The 27,057-nt window shown below is 37.5% G+C and overlaps 2 protein-coding genes across 2 annotated transcripts in view; one reads left to right on the top strand and one right to left on the bottom strand.

The window, feature by feature from the left end:
- Positions 1-13,070, top strand: part of P4HA3 (prolyl 4-hydroxylase subunit alpha 3) — a 74,655-nt gene extending 61,585 nt beyond the window's left edge. The window contains exons 11-13 of the mRNA XM_074216858.1: positions 575-643; positions 1,814-1,910; positions 2,263-13,070. Of these exons, the coding sequence (XP_074072959.1) occupies positions 575-643; positions 1,814-1,910; positions 2,263-2,333 (237 nt within the window). The 3' untranslated portion in view covers positions 2,334-13,070. The remainder of the gene's footprint in view (positions 1-574; positions 644-1,813; positions 1,911-2,262) is intronic.
- PPME1 (protein phosphatase methylesterase 1) overlaps positions 7,763-27,057 on the bottom strand; it is a 71,114-nt gene continuing 51,819 nt past the window's right edge. The window contains 5 exon segments of the mRNA XM_074216859.1: positions 7,763-9,582; positions 10,757-10,824; positions 18,103-18,167; positions 19,980-20,024; positions 24,446-24,575. Coding sequence (XP_074072960.1) covers positions 9,564-9,582; positions 10,757-10,824; positions 18,103-18,167; positions 19,980-20,024; positions 24,446-24,575 — 327 coding nt within the window. The 3' untranslated portion in view covers positions 7,763-9,563.

Below are 27,057 nucleotides of genomic sequence, written 5' to 3'. Positions count from 1 at the left end.
ATAAAGGGGAGGAGGAAGAGATAAGAGGAATGGGAGGGGGAAGAAAGGAGATGAGAAAAAGGAAGGAACTGAGAGATACTCAGCCTAGTAACATAGACTTGGGGTCAGGAAGACCTAGATTCAAAATCTGCTTTTTATCCTTACTCCTTGTGGAAACATGGATCACCACTCTATCTGAGCTTCAGACAACTTTCTAAGACTAAAAAGAACTGACAAATTGTAGTATGCAACGGATTTTGCAGTGATGGATGTTCCCATATCCAAGAAATCATAGGTCCTTAATACTTCTATACAATTTCTTTGGTCATTCTGTGACCTCCACTGATTTGGGTCCTTGGACTCCTGCCTTTATCTGGCATGACTTCAGGCCTTAGGCAAGACTTGTATCCCCTACATCACATATAGAGTTAACTGGTCTTCCAGGACCAGAACATCCAGGAATCCTCTCTAGTCATACATTTACCTCCAGAAAGAGAGAGTCAGATGAAAAGGAGCCTAGAGGTGGTCATGCCAAAAGAAATAGAGCAAATGACCTTCTCATCTCTTCTTTTCTCTCTCTCTCTTTACATTCTAGCTGAGCTCTGTGGAAGCTGGAGGGTCTACAGCCTTCATCTATGCCAACTTCAGTGTCCCAGTTGTGAAGGTAAGTATGACATGACCTCATTGGCTTAGGCCAACCGGACTGGGATCCTAGATCCTATAGAGGGAGGCCCCAAACTCCACTTGTGCCCAGTGTGACTTGAGAGGTAGGAGCAACAGGTTATAATAAGCTGTTTCACTTTCATGGAAGCAAAATTTCTTATCATAAAATTGTAAACTATCCTGTTTTTAGAACCAGAAAGGCACTGGACTTAAGAAGTAGCAGACCAGGGTTTAAAGCCCAGCTGTATGGCTCTAGGAGATATTTTCTCCTTTCTGGGTCTCAGCTACAGCATTTGTAGATGAGGCAGTTGGATCAGATGGTCTCAAAGGACCCCTGCATCTCTTACTTCTGTGGACAAAAGTTCTTTCCTTTCTTTGGATGCAGATTCCTCTTCTATAAAGTGAAGTTCAAATAACCCCTTCTCTGCTTCTCTCCAAGAGCTGTTTGTGAAGATCAAATCAGGGGATGCTTAACCAAGCTCCTGATAAAACCAAGTGGTATATAAATGTAATTTGTTATTAAGGATAATAGATCTAGAGAGGGATAGGGGACTTGCCCAAGGTCACACAGTAAATTAGTAGAGCTTGTACTAGAATTCTCCTACCTCTCAGTTCAGGGCTATTTCCTTTATATCAATATCTCCATCTTATCTCAGTTCACCTGAATTCAATTCAACTCAGTTTGATTCAATTCACCATAGTTTAGTGAAAAAAAAGCATGAAATTTGGAGGTAGAGGATCTGGTGTGCCACTTATCCCTACATGTGTGATCTTGGACAAGTCACTTTTCTGGATCTCAGTTTTCTCATCTATAATTCTATGAAATTTGACTAAATGATTCTTAAGGTCTCTTCTAGCTTTAAAATTATCCCATTAAATTAATCACTTTACTACATTTATTAAGCACCTACTAAGTACGAACCCTTTAGACTCAGGACTAGAGTCAGTCAATAACATTTATTAAGTGCCTATTTTGTGGGAGACCCTGTGCCCAAAGACACAGTCCTTGCTCACCACAATGGACATTTCTGGTTTGGGGTTTTTGTGTGGGCTTGTTCATGTTGTGTTTGGAAAGGGGATTGTTTGTTTTCCTGTATATTTGTGTGGGCAGAGACAGGCCTGAGATACTAGGGGGTCACCTTGCCCTGGGGTTGTGTCCCTTTCTTTACAGAATGCAGCCTTGTTTTGGTGGAACCTTCATAGGAGTGGTGAGGGGGATGGAGATACCTTACATGCTGGTTGCCCTGTCCTAGTGGGAGACAAATGGGGTAAGACCTTTTCTTTATAGGAAGGGGGATGATGGAGCAGGAAACACACAATTCTCTTTGAACCAAGACCAGGAGGGAATGACAGCTCCAACCTAGAAGGCAAGAAATTTGTGTTTCTATTCAGTGTCTGCCACTGACTAATTATGGAAAGTCACTTACTTCTACTAGCTAATATTATATAGTGATTTAAAGTTTTCACAATGATTTATATGGATTATGTCTTAGACCTCAGGCTCTTCTTTTATAAAATGGATTGGTCTAGATGATCTCTAAGGATTCCTCAAGGTCTAAATTCTTTTATTTTGTGAACTAAATTGTATTGAACTGAGGTGTACCTTCTGCTCTCTTCTAGTGGCCAACAAGTGGATCCATGAATATGGGCAGGAGTTCCGCAGACCTTGCAGCTCCAAGCCTGAAGATTAGTAGTCTAAGTGCAAAGAGGCCTGCTCCTGGCAGCAAGAAATCAAGATCTGACCTGGGAAATTTGGCAGTGTGTATGGTGGGAGATGGGGGAAATCATCTAGGAGGAGTCCTATTAGAAGAGGGAAGGTCAACAACAGCTTCTAGCAGATGGGATGAGAAGCAAAGACTACAATGATCCTCTTTACCTTAGAATTTACACTTGGAGCTTTACTTTGGAGTGAGACAAAGGAGCACAGTGAGAAGAAAAGAAGAACAGTTGTTGGCTTCAATGTCATTTCTGGGAACAGACCCACAGGCGGATCTCTGTAGGCTAAGATTCAGTTATATTTAGTATGAGAGGAGACTTCAGGGCTGAAGTCAGGGGAATTGTCTTTAGATCTCTTTGCAGAGATGTAGGAAACTGAATTGCTCTTGTCAGTCCCATTCATGAACAGCTGTGACTGGCTCCCATCCCAGGTCCTGCCCACATGTTCTCTACCTGAAGTCAGAGGCCTAGAGCAAAGGCAGCATCATCCTGTTGTGGTATCACAAGGAGGGAGCTCAGAATCACATCTTACCTGAACAAGAATTCACACATCTCTGACAATTGCTCTTACAGAAGATCTTCAATAATGGGGGGAAACTCACTACCTCATGAGGCAGCATACTCACTTTGACAGTTTGAACCGTTTTTTCCATCTTTGGAGCCATAATCCACCTCTGCAACTTCTACCCCCTGCTCCTAGGTTATCAGTGGGGCCCAGCAGAACTTGATAATTCCTTTGACACAATAGCTTTTCAAATATTTGGAGATACCCTGACCCCTTGTTTTTTCTTCTCCAGCCAAAAAAAAAAAATTCCCAGTTCTTTGCAAAGATCTTTATATGGCATGACTTTGAGCACATTCACCTCACACATCACCATTCTAGTTGCCTTCCTCTGAACCTACTCAAGTTCCCTGAAGTCCTTTCTGAAATGTGGTCCCAGAACAGGACACAATACTTCAGGTAGGAACTGACAGCAGTAGAGAGTTCAGTGGAACTATCAGCTTCCTCACTCTTGAGGCTCTGCTTCTATAAATGATGCCAAGATCACATTAGCTTTAGGGCTATCATCACTCATTTTCTTTTCTTTTCTTTTTTGCAAGGCAATGGGGTCAAACGACTTGCCCAAGGTCATACAACTAAAGTATTAAGTGAATGAGGTCAAATTTGAACTCAGATCCTCCTGACTCCAGGGTTGGTGCTCTATCCATTGTACCACCTAGCTGCCCCCACTCATTTTAAAATTATACATATATATACTGAGCTTGCCGTCTCCTAAAAGATCACAGCAGAGAAATTCAGAAACACCAGCAAGCATTGTACCACACCTAGACCTCAGGGAATCAACTCAGTCACCTCCACCTTATCCCTAGACCACCACAGTTCTTAAATGCCAAATAAAATCTAAGACAAAAAAAAAAAACTGCTGCCCCATCCCTAGCAGGAGATAGAATTGATTCTCAGTCTGCTGATCACAGATTAGTAATCTAGGGCACTCAGCCCTCTGAGCAGAGGTGCCCTTCCAAGAGGAGAAACTCACTGACAGCCCTTCTTCCTTTCTCTCCCCTGCCATTCCCTAGAATAAATGATATCTTACTGATATTTTGAACATAAACAGCTCTGTTTTTCCAAGGACCAAAAGCATTTCATTCAGTTGGCAGTGCATGTACTGGGCCCTTCCTAGATGCAGAGCCCCATGGGGAACCCACAAGAAGACACCTTCCTTGCCTTTGAGGAATTCCAAGTTTCTCTAGAGATATTTCATATACAGCAGACTTAGATCTTGAAGGGCTTTTAGGATAAAGAAACTCTGAATATCAGAATTAGACTAGACTTTAAAAATATTAGATCTGAGATTGTCAGAGCTGGAACAAAACAAATTACAGAATGTTGGAGATATAAGGAACTTTAAAACATAGAATTTTAAAACTAGGAGGGAGCCTAGAGATTATTTGGCTTAATGTCCTCATTTTACAGTTGAGTAAACTGAGATCTAGAGAGTGACTCTTGCTCAGGATCCCCTTAGTGTCAGAGGCTACTTGTCTACTATCAGTTTTTCCTTTCCAGTTCACTCACTGAGATTACTTAGCTCTACCCTAGAGCACCTGATAATTCTATCCATACAATCACTGACTGTGGAAATGTGGGGTCCACTAGAGGTAGAATGGGGAGTGTTGGTTCTGGAGACCAAGGGAGCTTCTCCAAACAGACTCAGGAGGAACCAGAGCCAAGAGCCACACAAACCATCCTTTCATGGAACCCTTTGAAAGAGAGCCCTGTTAGGGGGGCCAACAATCATCTATCTGAACTCCAGAGGAGAATCACAGTGTGTATGTGTGTTTGTACATGATCAATGGGAATGGGTTGGGATTACATTTATAAATATGTAGTCTTATATTTTAATCTTACAAGAGTGAATAACTTCATTCTTGTGGACACTCCCTCTACTAAAACAAATTACACTCCGTAGTTTTGAACTGTGATGGTTGAAAAACATGCTATCACCTGGTGGTAGGTCCTTTAATGATGCGCATAGCTTGGTTGTAACTCAAAATCTTTCCATCCTTGGTTGGACTTGCCTTGATTGGAGTCTCATAGCCTTTGAGAGTTAAGGGTCAAGTTCATGAAGCATCAAGGATGATAGTGGAGGAGGCAGGTTCCCCCTTACTGGAGGAGATGTCTGTCTCCACATTCCCAGAATCTAATTCTGACTTGGGTTCTCTTTGAGCCTGTTTCTTCCTCTTTAAAATTAGGGAATTGAATTAGATGATATCTAGAGAAGTTTTCTCCAGTTGACATTCTTATGACATTCTACATCTAAGGTCCTTTTCAGTTCTCATATTTTAAGATTCTATGATTTAAGCTGAGTACTAAAATAAGAGAAATATTTCCAACAGGAAGAGATTCTACTTCCACAACTCATCTCCCATCCATCTTCATTTATTCTTATACCTTCACTTAGCACCTCAGCAATTCTTCCCTGGATTACTGCAGTGGCCTCATAATTGACTCCCTGTTTCCAGTTTCTCTCTTCAATCTATAAAGCTACTAAACTGATATACTACAGGGCACTACCCTTCTCAAGAAACTATAGTGGCTCCCTCTTGCCTCTAGGCTAAAATACAAAATTCCTTCTACAACACATTGTAGAGCTTGGCCAAATTGACCTGTATATTCTATTCCATACACATGAGATTTCATCTCCCACCTCCATGCCATTGCTTAGGTTTACTACCTCTCTCCCTCAAGCTGGAAATGCATTTTATCCTCACTTTGCCCTCAGACTCCTTAGCTTCCTTCAAAGCACAGTTTAAATAGGAAGTCTATCCTAGTCTCCTAAGTTGTGTCCTTCTTTGGGAAATTACATTTTATTGTATTTTACTTTCTATATTCAAGTTGTTCCTCAATAGAATGTAATCTTGAGGGCAGAGATGGATTCATTTCTGACTTTGCAACTCCAGCACCTAGCCCAGTAATTGCTTACTGAATTGAAGGAAAGAGTATTCCAGGCAGAATACCTGAATAAGAACAAAGGCCTGGATTTTGGAAAACTTCAACTGTGGCTTCTTCTGGTTAACTGGTGCTTTAGGTACTATTTATACAAGTAAAGCAAAATGTTAAGATGTACTGAGGCCAGATTGTAGGCCTCAAATACCAGAGTGAGGTTGGGTCTTCATGCTGCAAACTACAGGAAACTACTGAAGTTGTGGGGAACTGTAATTAAACCCAAAGGATGAAGTGCTAATTTTGAGACTCAGATTTTTAGGATACCTGGGGTACAAAGAGGCACTGGATTTGAAGCCACAAGACAAGGGATTTGAGACCTTTGTACTGCCACTTTTCCTTTCTGGGTTTGTTTCTTCTACTTTTAAGACAATTGCTTTGGTCAATATGATCTCTAAGATCCCTTCTTGTATAAGGCCATGCTCAGGTGTTTTAAGTTTGGACATTTACCAAGTTGTGTTCATGCCTGCCCACTAAGACTGTGTTATTCATGTAACCTAAAGTGGACAAAATCCTAGGCTAGTTCTTGTCAGTTCATCCTTGCCTTCCACTATCAAGCCTAACTTGCTGTATGACCCTGGGCAAGTCACAGAATCGCAAGTTAGTAGTCATTGCGATGGGGAATTAAGGGATGAAGTTTAAAAGGCCTGGAGGATCTCTACTCCCCAAACCTATAAGAAAGTGTTATTTCCCTGGGAATAACAGTAGGTCCTATTTTTTCATTGCTTTAAGATTTACATTGCACTTGTTTTCCAAAGACCATGTGAGACAGGTAGAAAAAAAAGTATCAGCTACCCAAATTCAGGCTTTTTACCACATTATCTTTAGGTCTTTCTTTGTTCTAACCCAACTGGTTATGTTTCTATGTTCTTGCTGCCCCCTTGTGGTAACTCAAATATCTGCAGAAGAGCTGGTATCTTGGCTAAATCAAAAGGATTCCTTCAGAATTGTCTCCACCCTTGTTATCTAGGTAGGCCTTACTTGCCAATATCTTTTGAATTCCTCTTCATCAAGCAATGTGTTGATGTGGCCTACAGACTTGTGTTTAATTAAGAGCCCTTCCTCTTTATGATTTCCTAGCTGTGTGACCTAAGCATTAGGCCTCAGATTCTTCCTCAGTAAAATGAGGTGTTAGACTATTACTATGGTTCCTTTATAATCACCACTGGAGCTGTTCTTTCAGGTGGGAAGCTCTCAGCTATCTATTTCAGATGCAGAGGGCTAGGGCTCACTTTGGTTTCACTCACTTTAGTTTCAAGGACACAACACTGGGTATTGGCCAGCATGAGATCTTGTGTGACTAATAAGAATTCAGCTGATTTTTCTGAGTCTGGAATAGCCTAGGGAATCCAAGTAGGAAGGTCTTGGGTAACTTAGGTCAGATATTAAGCAGAACTCCCAGTCAATATGCCAACCTGTATCTGACCTTACAGGCTGGCTGTGGAGAGACCACTATTTCATTCAATGACAGATGACATGGCATAGTGCAAGAGCTTTTTCCTTTGATTTCCAAACCTGGTTATGTTGATAACTATATTTTGATATAACTGGTTTTCTTTGTAATTCTATATATATTTTTTGGTGTGTAAAACCTTTTTTTCTGAGAAGGGGTTCAGACTTCATCACACTGCCAGAGGACCATGACACACACAATTAAAAATGATTGGTATAGTGGAATTAACATTGGATTAATCAAAACATCCTGGGTTTGACATTGATATTAACTATAACCCTCCTCTATAAAATGGGAATACTTCTACCACTTATCCCCAGATAAGATGACTCATGAAGGATCAAGTATGATGGACAGCATTGAATAAACTGAATGAATTCAAGTTCAACAGAAATGTCAGCCATCACTAAAATCAAGAGCATATCAGAACTGGAAGAAACCAAGCACCATTGTATCCAGTTCTTTTATTTTACAGAAGTGGACCATAGAAGTGGTCCAAGGAATCTTTACCCCTGGTCAGATACACAGGGACAGGGCTGGAAATGGAACTAGACTGTATAGAAAGTTAGGATGGGGGTGGGGCAGGGGAAGGAACAGCTGGTAAGCCCAGTGTCTGTTTCCTGCAAAGAACTCAGTTGAGAGGGAAGCTAGATGAGATGAAAAAGAAAGGCACAAAGTGATCCTGATGAAGCCAACCATTTATAACTGCTAGGAAAATGCACTGGGTCTTGGCTGGGGCCCAATTCAAGGGGACACTCCCAGACATTTCTCTGCCAGCCACTATGGAAGAATGAGTCAAGGAGAAAGACAAAGACAACTTCGTGCCAGATAGGCTGGGAATATTTATTTTCTTTAAACAAGATCATAAATACCAAAGGAACAAAGAGGGTCCCAGATGCCTGACTGTGTAGTAGGACAGAGTGGCTTGAGGTGAAGAGCAGGGTAGAGCAGGAGCAGCACCTAAGACACAGAATAGGCATGGCTTTTGGGGACCTCCCTCCAACACTAGGGAAACATCTCCCCTTGTGGTGGACGGAGTGAGGAGGGCTCAGCTGTGCTGCTTCTATGAAAGGAAACCCATGGAAACTACCCAGGCTGTGAAGAGGTGGATTGGGAAAGGCAAACACACACTTTGCACCATATCACAGCTCAATGGTTAACAACAAATGGGCTTAATCCTGGCTCCCTGGATAGGCTGCACTTGTTCAAGCAAGGCTAGTCAGTGGTAGATGGGGTGGCACTGGGGAGGCAGTAAAGCCCAGCCAAGGGGAGCTGGTGGGTGATTACCCTCCTCCAGGAAGAGAGTAATGTAAGACATAGCCAGAGCTCAGTGTATGGTGTGGGCAATCTGTTCGTACAATTTGGTCTGGTCTCAGACTATCTGAGAGATAGTACAGTACCCATTGTATGGATTAAGTAGAAGGTGGTGGCATAATGTGCTTGGACTGGGCCCTACCTGGGTGCCCTGAATGGCTCTGGTACATGCAGCATCCTCCCTCCCTGATCCCATGTGCCTGAACCACACTGAGGATTGAGCCTAAGGCTGGGTTGCTATCACCCCTGGGGCAAAAGCACATTAACAGCCTCTAGGAGTGTGCTGAAAGGATCAAACCCCCAGAGAAAATAGTAACCTGATTGGTCACTTTATTTGAAGGAAAAAAAGGCTCCTCACCCCTAAACATGGCAATGAAATAATTTTCATATACATTTTGGATGTATAGGTCAAAGAAAAATTCCTTTCATTACCCTTAACCTTCCCATTCCCAACCCAAGTGTGGCAAAGAGAGTTCCCAGCATTAAACTAGGTTACCCCTTGTCTCCACAAGACTGGAAGGGTCCAGTTAGTCTCCCCAATACTGGAAGCAAAAAGCTCAATTGGGGCTTCAGCCCAAGTGCTACAAAAGTGGCAACTCCACCCTACAACTGGTCATTTTGGTTTTGGAAATATGGCCCCTTTTGGGAAAAGGGAAATGGGGTGAGATAGGATGAGATGGGAAGGAGTCTTGCTTTGGAGCCCATAAGAAGTTTGGAATTGGGGAGATGGATACACATTTGGGGTCCTGAACAAAATGCTTTGTCAAGAATAGGCGAAGAGGTTTTACATGTGTTGGGGACACTAGTTCTATCAATGAGCTGATGTCTCATGGCTGGGCTGGACTGAGGACAAGGTGAGGAAGATACAGCTACATCACAGTGGCCTCTGGTGTGGTGTATTTACAATGGATCTTGGTGCTGAAGGACATCAGGACACTAACAGCCAGGGAAGACACTGCCCAAAAGAAAGGAGAGAAGGGAATAACAAGAGTTATTATTAATATTTACCTCCATACTTTTTGCCTTCCCACCCTTCAAAACTCAATTTAATTTTCTATTTTTTTTCTAGAATGCCCTTCTTGATCACCCTAACCCATAGAGATTTCCGTTTTAATAACCTAAAGGATTTAAGATGCCCTGTTCTATACTGAATCATGTGTGAATTTTACCTAGACTACTAAGGTTATATTTAAACCATGTTCTCTCTAGCACAGTGCTCTGAACATTGTAGGCCCTTAATATTAGTTGTATGATTGAATTTAATCGCTCCAACCATATTGGGAAATCCCTAAGAGCAGGGTCTCCTTTTCTTAGCAAGGACAAGATTGGATAAATGGTGGGGGATATAAAGAAAAGATATTCCTACTACTGACTGTTCTAAGAAGGCTGCTCAATGAAAGAAGATTGAGACTTTTTGTCAGTCACAGATCCACATGATGAGTATCTCTGATATCAAAGCATGGATCAGTCCGATTAAAAGGTTCTTAGACAAATGTAAATTTTCCAATTCAGGGAAAATGAAAACAAACCTGTATTCTTTCTTTTTTGTTCAAGTAAATGATTTTTGGTTAAGCTATTAAGATCCTCAGCTCATGTTACTTGATTTCAGTCCTCCCCTTTCATACGCCTTTCCTCAGACCAGAAATTTTTCAAAGGTAGTATCCATGTCTTTTGCCCTTAGATAAGGCATTATGGATCTTAGATGTCCTTCTTCTCTCTGTATTTCCACCATACTATACAATGGAATTGCAGAGGACAAAAAAATCTTGCCTTTAAGAAAGCATAAAATAGTAGAAAAAACATTAGCTCTGGGCTGAGAAGACCTAGGTATAAGTTTTAGCTTTGCCATTTAATAAATGTAAGATTGTTAATCAAATAGGCTTCTCTTACTGGGAACAGTTTTCTTATGTGGAAATTACAAATGATAATAGTTAAAAAACCTAATTCATAAGGTATAAAGATTAAATGGAATAATATATGTAAAATGCTGTGTAAACCATAATCTAAGAAGGCTATTATATTTCCATATGATTATTAACTGTTGGAAGCAATCACTTTGCTAAGGAAGTTATTGAGACATTGACCTTAGGAATGATTAATGTTATGTCTTTCTGGACCTCTCTTCTTACCACTGAAATCCACCAATGGGCTCTGTAAACCTGTGACGAATCAAGAAAGTTGCAACAGCTTCAGCTACCTGGGAAAAACAGAGAAAATTGGAAAAACTGAGGTTAATCAAACTTGGCTCAAAGAATGGAGGCTCTAAGCTAGTAGATCAGGTATTATGTAAAATGCAGACCTAAAGTGAAATCAAAGCCTTGTTTTCACCTGAGAAGCTATAAGGCCTGAGAGTACCTGGGCTGGCAAAGCTTTCCCAAATGGGTGGCTGAGGACATAAGCTGAGAACATGATAGGAGTAATTTATATGACCATAATTACATGCCATCTGTTACTGAGAAAGCACAGACAAAAACTAAAAGGTTTATACATCTGGAAGGGATCTCTGAGTTCATCTGATCCAACTCCCTCATTTAAAGATGAAGAAACAGTCCACTGGAGGTTAAATGACTTGCTTCAGGTCACAGTTACCCTGACTCCAACAATCTCCACATAGTCTCCCTCTGACAGTATGTATGCAGTACAACTATCTCATTTTACAGTATCTCTATACAGTACTGAACAGAGAGGCTAAATGATTTGACTAAAGTCAAAACCCCAAAGGTGTTACATGTGTCCTCAGAACTGAACTTCCTTCTTATGGCTCCAAGAGTGGTCACTTTCTATATATTATGCACTTTCACATCAATTCCTAAGTGTGGCACATTCCAAATCTATCCCAAAGCCCCACCCTAGTCATCTTATTCCCCACTTACCCATATCTTGAATCTCTGTGTTTCCCACAATAATGTCTGTTATTACAAATAATACAAGGAACACTGGAAAAAATGACCATGAATTTATGCTTGGGCAATTATTAACTGTTAACCTGTAGCAGGGTCTTGGAAGACAGATCCTGCAACCCATAAAATAGATAAATATACAAAATGGCTATCAGTCCTGAAAGGCCTCTACTTTCACAGGGATATCAGGAGGATAGGGTAGCAGAAAAGAGGCAGAGTGCTAATATCTAAATAGTTTTTTGATATCTAAGCATTAATCTGACCAAATGCAAGATCTTTTCCAGTGACCAGGGAAAGGAACCACTACTGGAAGAACTGAACCACATCCACATCTCCCTGTTATTAAAAAAGAACTCACAGATTTTTAGAGGAAAATAAAGGAGTTGCCACAATATAGTTCATCACGAGCACAAAGGTAATAACAAACATTTTGAGGGACATTTGATCATGTTGCTTTGTGGTACTTGTGATAAGCACAGGGAACAATAATGAAGACAGTGACAACTTATATATTATCTGTTACAAAGGATGAAAACTGTAAGGAAACAGACATTTAAGATTTAGCTATCTACATGCTAATCACTGACAAGTCAACACCAAATTAGAAGAAACCAATAAAGATGAGAAGACATTGTAGATAGCTACTAGCCCTAATATTTAAAACACCTATTATAATAAATAATAAAAAGATCTATTTAAAACAGAGATTCTAAAAAGAGAGAGTGGATAAAAGTAAAGACACTGACTTTGATAACATTTCTCTCAATTTAACTATTGTAAAACAGATGCTACAACAAAGAGGACAAAAGAATCCAGAAATAACCTCATAAGATTTCCTTACTCAGTAAAGAAAAATGACAGTCACAACCAACACTGGTTCAGAGTAAACTGATTTTCAAAAAATGAGATTAGGATATGGAAAATCAGAAGCAATATTAGCTCACAAATTAGAGAAAAGTTGAAGGGGAAGAAAATAAATATATGACTACGGAAAGCTTGGCATGAGCCCCAACTAACCCAGATCATCTCAAGAGCATTTATAAATGAAACCAAAACATAGATGACATAGATGAAACAACATAGGAAATGGAACAGATTTGCTACATTTTCTATGGTGATTTTCTTTTCATTACCAATAACCACCACATTTGGACACAATACTTCAATATCTAATATTTTATGAAAAGAAATGGAAATTGCACTGAAGGGTAAGAAGTTAGGCTAGAAGTGATTTGAGTCAGGTTAACTTCAAAGATATCTTAGTGTTGAAGATGATGAAAGAATGGGGAAAAACTGCCCAACTATAGATAGTTGTACTACCTCCTCCCAAAAGAGTACTTAAAGCAACTGTCAATCTCTATGTTCACTCTTCTATTGCTAAAAAGACTTTATAAGAATCACACACACACACACACACACACCCCCACAGCATCATTAATTCACAAATGTCTTAGAGGTATAGATAATACAAAATATTATTGTATTTATTGTCTGATTGCAAAAAAAAACCCAAACATTTGACTCCACAGAATTAAAAGTTAAGTGTTACCATATAGGCTTCCTATAAAATAAGCTGTCTTTCATATGTATATAGTGAAGATATTATATAAGTTACAAATAACTGTAATCATAGGCATTGCTCAGGTGATTCTCTCATAGCAAGGCAAAAAACTGAAAGGACAGTTACCAGGTATACCCTATTGTCATAGAGGTATGAATTCCAATGAAGGAATCCCTTTAGAGTGAAATTTTTCAGATACTTCGATTTGAGGATACTATGGTTCTGATGCTATCAAACCCTAAAACACCTGAGGGTCACTTCAGTGAGATCCATAGAAACTAAAGAAATACTGGCCTAGCAAGTCACACAAGAAACAAGTGAATACAGATTGTACTTTTTCCTCCTTTCCTCCCTACCCCAGCCTTTTTAGTTTATGTCTTCGATGTCAATGGTACAGAGAATTCTCATTTAGAAATTCTCTTTCACTAATACAGATAAGCAACTTGTCTGTAACTTACAGACTTAGCACTGGAGCACTGAGAGATTAAATACTGCCATCTGGTTTTTCTCTTACCTGTCTGATCACTTCCTTTCAGTTTTCTTTGTTAGATTTTCATTCAGGTCATGCCCTGTAACACTGGATCTGTCCTGGGTCCTTCTCTTTTTTCTTTATACTATCTTGCCTGGTGTTCTCATCAGCTCCCATGGTTTCAATTATTATCTCTACCTAGCTGATTCTCTGATCTATACGTCCAGTTTTGGCCTCATGATGAGCTACAGACCTTTTGGAAAATTTTAAAACTATATGTAGTTCAACTCAACATGTTGAAAACAGAATTCGGTATCCTTCCCTCAAAAATCTCCCCTCTTCTGAATATTCTTTTTTCTTTTGAAGTCACCATTCTTCTAGTCACCCAGGCTAGAAACCTTGATGTAATCCTCAACAAATCCTACATATCCAAATCTGTTGTCAAATCTTTTTCTGATTTCACCACACTTATTGAACAATTCCCTTCTCTAATCCATACAGCCACAAACCTACCATAAAGACTTCTCACCTAGACTATTTTAACAGTCTTCAAATTGGTCACTCTTTTTTCTAAAGTGCTGCTCTGACCATAGTTCCCTACTCTTCCCCTTTAATAAACTCCAGTGACCCCTATGACCTTAAAGTTCAACTATAAGATCCTTTTTAAAACCTTTCATGGTTTCTGATTTTCCATATTCTAACCTGGTCCTTCTTATCTTTCCTGTCTTCTAGTAAGTCCTCCTTACATAAAATGTATGACCATTTCCTTGTAGAGAACACTCCAACTCTGGACTCTGCACCTTTTCTCTTCCTCATATCAGATATTCCCTTCTCATCTCCTCCTCTCAGCTTCCTTGGTTTCTTTCAAGAGTGGGGTCAAATTCAATAGTCTACAAAAGACCTTTCCTACCTTGCCTCTCTTCCCCAAATTGTCTCCCTCCCCATGCTTTCACTCAAGATTATCTTTCACTTTCAAAGCAGATAAAGTATTTGTATTTTGTTCCTCATTAGAATATGAACTCCTTCAGGGCAAGAGGTGTGCTTCTGGCTTTTCTTTGTATTCATAATACTCAGCACACTGCCAGACATATGATAAATTCAATAAATGCTTGTTAACTGTTGGGATTGCCTCAATCACAGTCAAACAACTAATGTGAATCAGAAGCAATTCTTGAATTCATGTTTTCTTTATATCTATTATGCCATAATGCCTTTCAAAAGTGTCTATTTCTTATAGAGAACTGAGTCAAATTTATAATACAAGTCATTCTCAATTGATAAATGGCCAAAGGATATGAAAAGACAATTTTCAGATAAATCAAAGCTATAGTCATATGAAAAAAATGCTCTAAATCACTTTTGATTAGAGAAATACAAATTAAAACAACTCTGAGGTACCTCACACCTATCAAGGTGACTAATTTGACAAAAAAAAGTGTTGGACCCTGGAGATGATGTGGGAAAACTGGGATACTAGATAAAGTTATGGGATACTGGTAGAGTTATGAAGTGAATTGCAACTATGCCCATAGGACAAGAAAATTGTTCATGCCCTTTGATTCAGCAAATCCACTGCTAGGTCTATATTCTGATATCCCCCAAAAGAGAAAAAGACCTATTTATACAAAAGTACTGACTGTACCTTTTTCTATGGTGGCTAAGCATTGGAAATCAAAAGTATACCCATCAATTAGGGAATAGCTAAGCAAGCTGTGATATATGATAGGAATGGAAAATTAATGTACTTTAAGAAATGAAAAGATCATTTTAGAAAAACCTAAGAAGACTTAATAGAAGGGAACAGAATGAGGAGAGTATTATACACAGTAACAGCAACACTGTTCGATCAACAATTGTGAATGACTTCACTATTTTCAGCAATATAATGATCCAAGATAATCCTACACACAAATCTACGGGGGGGGGGGGGGTGGGAGGAAGCAGGGGCGGCGTCTTAACCAATGCTTGGCAGAGGGGATCTCCCTTATTCTGGATTCTATTTTCCTTTCACCTTAGTCACTAAAGCTAAAGAGGGTCAAATGATGAAGTATACTATCCACCTCCAGAGGAAAACTGATACTGAATATAGACTGAAGCATCTTATTTTTGGCTTTCCCTCATTCGAGTTTTCTTGTACAAAATGACTAATTGGAAATGTTTTTCATGGTTGCACAGGTATAAACTATCTGATTGCTTAGCATCTCAAGAGAGGAGAGAGAGAAGGAGAAATAGAATTTGAATTCAAAACTTTAGATAAAAAGGTTAAAAATTTTTTAAAGAAAAAAATAAAAAATTCTAAAATCATGTCAAGCTGCCTATTATGTTATTCCATAATTATTGGATACTTGGACATATACCACATGGCCAATAAATTGAGGTCAAAACTGAAAGAGGAAAACAGTTTGAAGTACATTTTAAATCATGTAATAGCAGCACTTTAGAAAAACTATAAAGTTGTTGGCGATCCAACAACGCGATACGTGTCTAAGTGGGTTAAAGCATACTATCAATGATGACTTGTATTGCGTGTGTGTGTGTAAATGAACATTTATGAAACACATGCTGTGTGTCAAGTACTGTACTAAGCACTTTACAAATATATCTCACTTGATTTGATCGCTGGTATAAAGCACATCAACAAGGATATGTTTGACTGGGAAAGTAAGTAAGCTGATCATTTAGAAAGAATTAGTGAAAAAAACACCCCTACTGAATCTGATGAACACTTTATAAAAATTATCTCTCATGTATCTCTTACCCTTAATCCTAATTCCTCATGCCAAAAATTACTAATTTGTAAATATGCTTAACAAAATATGTATGTAATATGCTAACCTGATTGTTCCCTACTAAGGGGCAGGGGGTGGGAAGGAAGGGTGGAGGGAAATTCTGTAACTTGGAAATATGCATGTACAAATGGATGAAAATAAAAAAGATAAATTTTTAAAAAAGAATTATTGACAGTAGATGTAGACAAAGTGAGTACTTTACTAAATCCAAGAAATACTGAAAGACTGCTCCCTCCTTAAGAAAACAGTGACATCAGAGATGATATCTTGACTTGGTCATTAATCGGATTTAAGTCATCAGCCTCACTTTTCCAGAGTCATTGAAAAGTCAGCAGACCAGTGCCGGTCATGGTTACAGATGTCTCTAAGCACTCCACCTTGCCTGCTGCAGCTGCCTCTTCTCCTCTGCCCATTCCACAGGATAAGGTGTCATATGTTGGCGTAGACACCCCCAACTCACCACTGGTTTAAGTCTAATAGATTACCCTCAACATGGTCTAGCTTGTCTGTCAAGGTGACTTTTCCTGGGCTATGGCTGCTGAGCATGTTTCCTGGAGCCATAGATGGCAACTGGGTGACAAGTGGACACCAAAGGTAGATGAGTAGCTGTGAAAAGGGATCAGCAAGCTTCATACCATAAATGCAAGTCCTCCTTGAATACCCCAAAACCCAAGAGTAGGACAAGATGAAATGGTGTAAACAGGCTGTAATGTTCCAGCTGAAGGAAAACTACTAGTCAGATCATGGATTCATGGAAATATGACAGTAGCTGTGAGAAATAAACATTTAATATCTTAGCTTTACTGACTAAGGTGAAAGGAAAATAGAATCCAGAATAAGGGAGATTCCCTCTGCTAAGCAATGGTTAAGATACCTCCCCCGTTGTAGATTTGTGTCTAGTTCTGTTAAGCAGTCCATTTGACAAATTGGAGTGCATCCAGAAGAGGGAGACTAGAGTGGTAAGGGGATTTGATACTATGTCATGTAAGGATCAGCTAAAAGAACTGGAGATCCTTAATCAGGAGGAGATAAAAATTAGAAAGGTCAACTTTATTCAAATTATTAAAAGAATTGCCAGAGGAGACAAACTCATATGCTATCCTAGAGAGTAGAAATGAACCAAGGTAGAGGAAGGAAGTTATAGGGAGGAAGATTTTAGAGAACTTCCTAATAATCATAGTTGTCCTGTAACAAAATGTGCTACCTTGGGAAGAATTCTGCTTCTAAAAAGAAAAGGCTTAATGAACACTAAAGTAAGGCATTTTAGAAATATCCTCATGCTGAACTCCCTGGTTTCAGAGAGAACCAAACACTAGTCAGAATTAATCAAAGCTGTGGGGTTAAGAGATATATCCATAGTTGAATCTCTTACTGCTACTATCCTGTATTTTCTTCCACACCACCATCTGGATCCTTGAAGTCCCCAGGACTCATAGAGGTCTTGTGACATAGTCTTCCAGACTGTTACAGTTACAACAGTTACAACCGACTGATTTTACCTTCTAGATAACCTGCTTTCATATTACTAGTGAACTGACTTGAAAAGAGACTGCTGGTGTTGGAATTTAGGAAGTGGCTTTGTCTTTAACTCTAATTAAACTAAGAGGTTTAAGAGTTTTAACTACAATTCAATAACCAGGCAGCCCTGGCCCCCTCCAAGTTCCAAATCTTCTTTATCCATGCCTTCCCACTCCCAAGGTATTCCAAAGTTTTAAAATCAGTAAACTCAAGAAACAAGCTATTGACTCACTCTCACCTTGTCAGGAGCATCTTCATGAACGGCATGGCCACACTGTGGAAGTACCTGCATCTGAAACTTTCCTGGAGGAAAAAATAAAGCCAGTATCATCTCAGTTATATTTCCTTCCTGCCCACCCACTTTCTTTCTTTCCATTGTCTTTGAAGCACCATCTTCCAGCATGGTGAGCCATTTCAACAGTTTCCCTACTCCTCTTGACTCTATATCCTAACCATGAGGCCTATAATCACTGTAAAGACAGCAAAGTCATCACCCTATTTTGGTTGGTTTTTTTTTTAACAGGTCCTACTATGGTGTTTGAAGATTTATAAAATACTTTCCTCATAATACCCAATAGGCAGTAAAAGAGTATTTTCATTTTACAGATGAAATCATTGAAACAGAGTATTTAAATGACTTGCCTTGGGTAAAATAACTGCTAAGTACTAGAGCTCAGGTCTCTGGACTCCAAATCCACTACTTTTTCCATTACATCATGATGAAGACTGGTTGTGTATTTAGCATCTCTCTCTCTCTCTCTCCATACTCTCTCGGTGACCTTATAAGCTCACATGGGTTTCATTATTGTCTCTATTTTGGTGACTCTCAGATCTATATATCAAGCCCTCATGTCTCTCCAGATTACCAGTTCAGCATCACCAACTACCTACAAAGTAATATGCACTGGATACTCCTAAGGCATCTCTAATACAACATATTCCTAAAGAGAATTCATTCCTTCTTCTGCAAACCTCTTCCCAACATATCTATTTCTGTCAAAAGTTCTATTACATTTCCAGTAACTTTGATTTGCAAAGTCCATGTCATCCTTGATTCCCTTCTTCCTCTTGACAAACCCTGCAGACCCAGTCAGTTGGCAAATTCTAACTCAAGATAGTTATACATAACAATTTTCATATCCATCCTTTCCTCTACATTCAACTTCATGCCCTCATTTCTCATCTGGATTATTGCAGTACCCTTCTAACTGGTCTACATGTTTTAAATCTCTTCCTTCTCCAATCTATCCTCCAAGTTAGTGGCAAAATAATTTTAAGTGAAGGTCTAACTATGTCATTTCCTTACTCAATAAAGTCCAGTAGTTTCCTTTTACCTCTAGGAATGACCATAAATTCCTTTGTGGTTTATTTAAATGGCAGGCTTCTTTGAGAAGTGCAAACTTTTTGAGAATGTAAATACTAAGAGCTTAAATTAATCACAAGCTTTGGTTAAACAATTACTCTTGTACTAGGCACCATACTGAGCATTGTAGATCTAAACAGTCCTCTCCTACCCTTTCAACATTATCTTATCCAGTCAAGGTAGATTTCTTACTGTTTCTTTTTTTTCTAAGACTTTTTTTTTTAATTTAAGGCAATGGGGTTAAGTGGCTTGCCCAAGTTCACACAGTTAAGTGATTGTTAAGTGTCTGAGGTTGGATTTGAATTCAGGTCTTCCTGGATCTAGGGCTGGTGCTCTATCTACTGCACCACCTAGCTGCCTCACTTTACTATTTCTTATACCTGACATCCCTTTTCCTGTCTTGGTACCTTTGCACAGGTTATCTCTCCCACAGTGATTAGAATGTGCTCCTTTTCTTCCCTCTGCATCATTCAATTTCTATAGTTTCCTTTGAAACTTAGCCCAAGCACTACTTTGTACATTAAAATCTCTCCTGATCCTTCATTTGCTAATGTCTCCCCCTATGTTATCTCGTGTGTGTGTGTGTGTGTGTGTGTGTTTGTGTGTGTATGTACATGTATATATTTATTTAGTATCCCAAGCTATCTTGTAAACTTCTAGAGGTCAGGGAATGTTTCGTTTTAATCTTTATATCTTTAGTTAGTGCTGCCAGAGTAATAAGCACTTAAGAAATGCTTGACTGAAGAACTTACCTTGCATTTGGCCAATTGTGAGATCTTTATCAAGTCTGTCAACACCTAGAATGAAGATAAAAACCATGAAAGGTTCACTTAAGAGGATATTCTCTGAAACAGGCTTAAACAATGATCTATATGACCTTCAGCAAGTCATTTAATTCTTCTGGGCCTGAATTGTCATCTGTATAGCAGAAGTTTGGACTAGATGACTTCTAATGTCTCTTTCTGTTCTAAGTCTATGATATGACTTTGTGAACTGAATATGGAATCACAGAGATCTCAGAGACGGCAAGGACCTCACTGGCAACCTAGTTTATCTATAACTGAATAGAAATCCCTTCTAAAACACTCTCAAGGTGCCATTCAAGTTCTGATTGTAAAAATTCATTTCTTCCCGAGACAATGCATTTCATGCTAGAATACCCATGACTGTATTGTACTCTAATTTTATAACATTCATCTAAATTTTGAACTCCAATACCAAGATGATTAAGTCTAATCATTTTTTAAATGGCAATGCCCAAAAAATTTGAAGACCATTATTATACTCCATTAAATTCTCTTTCTTTGGCCAAAAACTTAAATTTCTTCAATTAATTCTCAGGGTCAGGTTTTCAGTCTATTCATCATTCTAGCATATGCTATTATGCTACTGTGGTACCCAAAATTAAATATAATATTCCAAGTGTCACCTAATCAAGTAAAAGAATAACAGTATTATCAAAATTTTCTGTTCAATTATACCAACATAATCAAATTCTTAACTCAAACCAATGTCTTTTAAGTTGTGAAATGGCATGTTCAATATTCACTTTCCTTTAAGACACTTCCACAGATGGCTTTCAGACTGTCAAAGTATTTGATTCTCAAAACTATATTCCTAGTAAAAAGAATGATTTCTTGGAGAGTACTCAGTCTTCCCATCAGTCACCTTGCCAAACTTAGTAAGAAATTAAGACTCTTGCATATCTCTCACTATGTTAATTACAAACTCAGGAGCACAGTGGATGCTGGGAGACTTGTCCTGCCAAGAAGAAACAAAAAGAGATCAGATAGTATTGTACAAGGATGATAGTTTTGGGGGCAACTTAATATGATGCAGCCTTCATTGTCTGGGTACAGATGAGGTTAAAGACTTTCCCTATTTCTCTGTTTTTGCAAAGCAGTGCAATTCTTTCTCTGTTCAGTGTGATCATTTTCATAATGACCTCTACCTTAAAGTTTAGAGTAAGATCTTAGAGAATAAAACTTGTCTAACATAATTTCTGTCACTTTATTTTAATCCTATTTTTTAAGGTTTTTATAGTTTTAGGTTTAACAAGACCTACACATGCATGTGTTGTGCCTCTCATTAAAACATAAGCTTTTTGGGAGCAGGATCTATTTTGCTTTTATTTTTGGATCCACAATGCTTTAATTTAGTGCCAAGCCCAAGAGTAGCTGCTTAACCAAAGCTTGTTTTCAAATTAAGTTCTTAGTATTTACATTCTGTCTACTTTTATATCCTTAAATACTTTATTAATATTTCTTGATCTCTATAGTTCCAATTAAAAAAAAAGAAAATACTTCTCCTGTTAGCTCTAAGGAAAGTGGGTTCAGAATGTTTTATGTCTGTCTCCCCACAGGGCTTGTCCTTTTTAAATAGATCAAAAGGAAAAGGTTTTGTGTGTGAAGATCTATTCAAATGGATATCTCAAAGAATGGCTTTCAAGTTGTGTATTAAATGGGGAGTCATTCTTGAAAGACAGGAAAACTGCTCTGGGTTGAATCAATGACAAATATTTAACTTGATATTTTTTGAGTTGGAATTAATAATTCTTAAGCAATATATTTTCTGATCAGGAGTTAGTCTCTTAACCTTCAACTAAGGGTTATAAAATGCAGTCTGCTATGTAAGGTCTGTCTCCTAAAATGTTGACTTCACCTGTGTCAATATCACAATGTTAGTAGATCAACAAATTTTAAGATAATCCTGGATGACAGAGAGAAAATCTTATTGTTGTTTATAAACATTTACTCTTCAGAATAAGTGGAATTATTGTTTATAGTAATTTTTAGTAAATATTATAAGATTTGAGAGAACTACTATTTGTAAAACCATGTCATCTCTGTGAAATTCGCATTGGTTGACCACCTAGTTTTATGGCTCTTTGTCTAAATTGTATAAAAATTCCCTAAAATATTGGGGAAAGGCTGACATTTGAAAGAATGTCATCCACCCCTGGATTTTGGTAAGATTCTAGAGAAACTTCATTTTGTTTTAGCCAAAGAGAAAAAAAATTTGCATTCTCAAAGAGGCCTGCCATCTTATCCAAATAGATTCAAAAATGAAAAGGTAATAATGATTCTGCTATGTGTAAGATAGGCAGGGTAAATCCTTCCTCCCAAACTGTTCAAAATATGCCAAAACTGGTTTTCTTTCTCATCCTAACAGGTAACATTCTAATATACTGTTTCAATACCTTTTCACTGGCTATTTCTCATGCCAGAATGTATTTCCTCCTCACCTCCAATTCTTTAATATGCTATGAGCATAAAGTCTTTCCTAAAGCCCAGAACTGCTAGAGTTCTTTCCCACAACTACTTTGGATTTTAATTATTTTATTTATATATTTATTCTCTTTACTTGTCTTTACACTTATTTTGTAGTATACTTATAGAAGTATTTGTTGTTTCTCCCATTTGAATAAAAGGGTATTTCAGTTTTGTATGACTACAGTAGACAATAAATGCTTTCTGACTATCTGAAAGTTAAGGTCCTTGTGCTCTATTGCTCAATTCCTTGGGACCTAACATCATCATGATTTCTTTTCTACTTCCATATGAAGATAACCTTTTGATTCTCTGAAGCTTTCTGAGGACACCCACCAACCAATGTCTAAGCTTGAGTAAGAGACCAGGGTTTAATAAAGAAGAGAATGTAATAGAAGTATGCCAAGAGTAGTTCACATCAAGGGAATGGAATAGCATAGCTTAGTTTTCAAGATTTTGATCACTCCAGATAGGCCGAAGTCATTTCAAATTTCCAGAACTTGAAAATAAACCATATCCCATTTCATTGGATTCTAAGTCCTGTTTCATGAGGTGGGTAACAAAAACCATCAGCTAGGTTATTCCCTTAATAGATATGTGATCAAAGAATGAATAAACAATTTTCAAAAGAATAATTACAAACTGAGCATATGAAAGAATGATCCAAATAACTACTAAGACTGCAATTCAAAATAACTAGGTTTTATCTCATATCATACAAATTGGCAAAGATGATGAAAGATGAGAATAATCAACGTTGGAAGGGTTGTAGGAGGTTAGGCATTTTATTACATTGTTGGTGTAGCTGTGAATCATCAAATATTCTGGAAAGCAATTTGGAATAGGCAAAAAAAGTGAAAAAAATATCCATACATTTGGACTGAGAGATTTTATCAGAACTAGGATTATAGACAAGGAAGTCATTGGTAAGAAAGTTCCCATATATACACAAAAAATTTATGGCATCATTTTTTGTGGTAGTAAAGAACTAGAAACAAAGTGGATGACTACTGATTGGGGAATGATCAAACAAATTGTGGAAAATAAATTTAACATATTAAACAATGAATTTCTTGAGAGTAGGGCCTCTTTTTTTGCTCTTTTTTTTATACAGGGCCTAGTACTTCGTAGGCACTTAATAAATGCTTTTTTGACTGACAGTGCTATAAGAAATGGCAAATATGATAAATACAGAGATGCAAGGAAAAAATTACAATGAAAAATGAAGTAATAAGAGTTAAGAAAACAATATATTCAATGACTAAGACACTATAAATGAAAAGAATAATCACAAAATAATCAAAAAGTGAAAGTTACAAATTACAACGAACATGCAGATCTCCAAAAAAGAGATAGGAGGAGACAACCACATCCTACCCCTTTACAGAGGTGAAATGTTCATGGATGTGGTACAATTCAAACCTTTTTCACGGTTTTGCTTATTTTTGTCTTTCAAGACGTTTTATAGGAAACAGACATATACACACACATAATATATGATATTATATATATATATATATATATATACATATATACACACACGTGAATGTATACATATGCACATATGTATATACACGTGTGTGTATGTATGTGTGCATATATGCATGTGTATATTATGTATGCGTATATAACAAACAAAATAAACGTGTGTGTGTGTGTGTGTGTGTGTGTGTGTGTGTGTGTGTGTGTATTTTCATCCCTTGCTCTGGGGAGGCACCAGGGAAAATTTTGGTGTAAAAAAGTGAGACATCAATGAAAAATGTATTTTAAAAAAAAGAAAAAAGAAAACATCAGGGTATAAGATCATCTAAATAGGGCAAATTTTTTTATGTTTCTGAGGACATGGAAGTTATAACAGTAGAATTCTCATTAACTCCATTATTAAAGCCACTATCTATTTGATAAACTGCCTTAATAAGCACCACTTTAAATAGCATATTCACATTTACCTGCTAGAAGCAGTAGCTTAGGAATAGGGCAACTAAGGAAGAGATTGGATAAACCTCTGAACCAACCATCCCAGTACTTTTCTGTTTTTGCCAGTTCAATTCTCCAGGTGTATGGCTGGTCCTTCTTGGTCTAAAGGGAAACAGAAATGGTTAAGTCATTGACTATAATCTAAGAAAAAGAAATAATTTAACTTAATTCCACAAACATTACATTCTTACAGGATATAAGGTATTGTTTTGGGGATATAAATATGATAAATGATGCAATTCTTACCCTTAAGGAATCTGAGCTCTAACAGGGTGGGAATAAAATATTAACCCAAATTAGCATGATTCATAGTAGAATGTGATAGGGCAGAAAAAGATCTAGGCAAAGTACTTAAGGAAAATTTAAGGGAAGAAATCATTAAGGGAACCAAACTCTCCTGGGAAAAGATAAAAGAAAAACAAGATTCAGAAATTATGACAGATCATGGCATTTTTTTATATATAAGCAGGAGGGAAAAGAATCATATGCTTTTAATAATGGATTCCTGTGGTACCACACAAGAAAAATAAATCTATAATATCAGAAATACAAAGAGTAGGCACTTAATGAATGTCCAAATACTACCTAAATCCAAGACATTCATTAAATACTATAAGTGAGGCTAATAGTAGAATTGTTAAATTAAGAACTTCACACATTTTTTTCTGATTTAATTCTCACAACAACCCTGGGAGGTATGTACTGTTATCACTTTCAATTCACAAATACACACACATACACACACACACACACACACACACACACACACAGAGAGAGAGGTACCATATGCATGAGAAGTTATTAGGAGAATAAGAAATGCAGAAAATCATAATATATACAATTAGACTAATATATATATATATATATATATATATATATGTATGTATATAAAGGTAGTATGTTTTATGAATAAAATACATGAGATCCAAAGGTAGAGGTTGTTATTGACAGAGATTAAATGAAACTTTATATAAGGAGTTGTATATGAGTTGGGCTTTAAAGAATGGCTAGGAAATTTAGTTGGTGAAAAGCAGGAGGGAAGATATTAAGAGGCACAGGGAACAGCATGAGATGTTAATAATTTCTCATTCTAAATATCAGAATAAAATGATGGTACACTTTTTAGTGTATAGTAAGTGATCTAGAGTGCAATAATTGATTTTAAAATATTTTAATTGACTTAAAATATTTTTAAATAAAGCAAAACCCCCATGCTTAAGTCTTACAAATAAAAGATCATTTATGTTGACTTCAGAATGTCCTGTGAGAACTCTAGGTGATAACAGTCCTACTTCAGCCAAAAACATAACTGCTTTTGTCAATGAACTACTTAACATTTGTGTTATTTCTGTTTAAATAAAGTTGGAATTATCTGTGCATCACTAAATAGACTAATACCTACCAAAAGAAGAAGTATCTGAAAATTACTTGCAAAATGGTGTTTAAAAACTAAAAAGAAAATAACAATGCAGTGGAGTAGTCCGTCAAGTTAACTAATCAAATGTATATCCTGGATAGTCGCTGCAAATGGACAAGTACTGACCCAGAATCAAGCAAGATCATACCAAAGGACCACACAATCATAGATTTACATCAGGGAGGGTCCTTTAAGATTATCTAAGTCAAACTCTTCATTTTACAAGATGAGGAAATGGAGGCTCAAAGACCAAGCTGGAGCTTATTCAGAAGGTTAGGGAGGTCAATTTTATTTAAAATTTAAAAATTTTAAAAATTTAAAATTTTAAAATTTTAAAACATTTAAAAATTTTATTAAAAATAAAATTGAACTACTTAATGTCATAAAATGGATAGAGAGTCATCCTTGAAGTCAGGAAGACCTGAGTTTAAGTATTATCTCTAGTACACACTGGTTGTGGGACCTTAAGACATTCTCTCTCAGTACTTTAGGCAGTACTCTTGAGAAGAAAGGTTGCAAAGCAATTGCCAAACTGCAATGGTAGATGGAATTTTCTGACCAAGATTTCCCAGTACAATGATTTCCTAGTTGCCAAATCCAATCACCTTCTCATTCCTCATTCTTGATCTCTCTGTAGCCTTTAACTCTCTAGATCATTCTTTCTTCCATGATACTCTCTTCTCTCTTGGTTTTCCTCCTATTTATCTGACTACTCCTCTCCTAGATTAAGGATGAAACCTCTTAACCATAAGTGTCCCTTTTGGGGGACTGTCTGCAATGGAGAATATCATCTATATCCAGAGAAAGAACTGTGGAGTTTGAACAAAGACCAAAGACTATTACCTTTAATTTAGAAAAAACTGATATCTGATCTTGCTATCTCTTATACTTTGTTTCTTCCTTAAGGATATGATTTCGCTCTCATCACATTCAATTTGTATCAATGTATGCCATGGAAACAATGTAAGGACAGGCAAATTGCCTTCTGTGAGGGGTGGGGGAAGGGAAGTAAGATTAGGGGAAAAATTGTAAAACTCAAATAAAATCTTTAAATAAAAAAAAGTTTCTAAGATGTGGGGAAAAAAAATAAAAAAATAAGTGTCCCTCATGGTTTTATCCTAGTCCCGCTTTTCTTTACCCTTTATATTATTTCATTAGGTGTTCTCA

Source organism: Macrotis lagotis, chromosome 1 (assembly GCF_037893015.1).
Source record: "Macrotis lagotis isolate mMagLag1 chromosome 1, bilby.v1.9.chrom.fasta, whole genome shotgun sequence".
Classification (NCBI taxonomy): Eukaryota; Metazoa; Chordata; class Mammalia; order Peramelemorphia; family Peramelidae; genus Macrotis; species Macrotis lagotis.
Note: the sequence above shows the minus strand (reverse complement) of the source record. Positions and strands in the feature narration are given on the sequence as shown.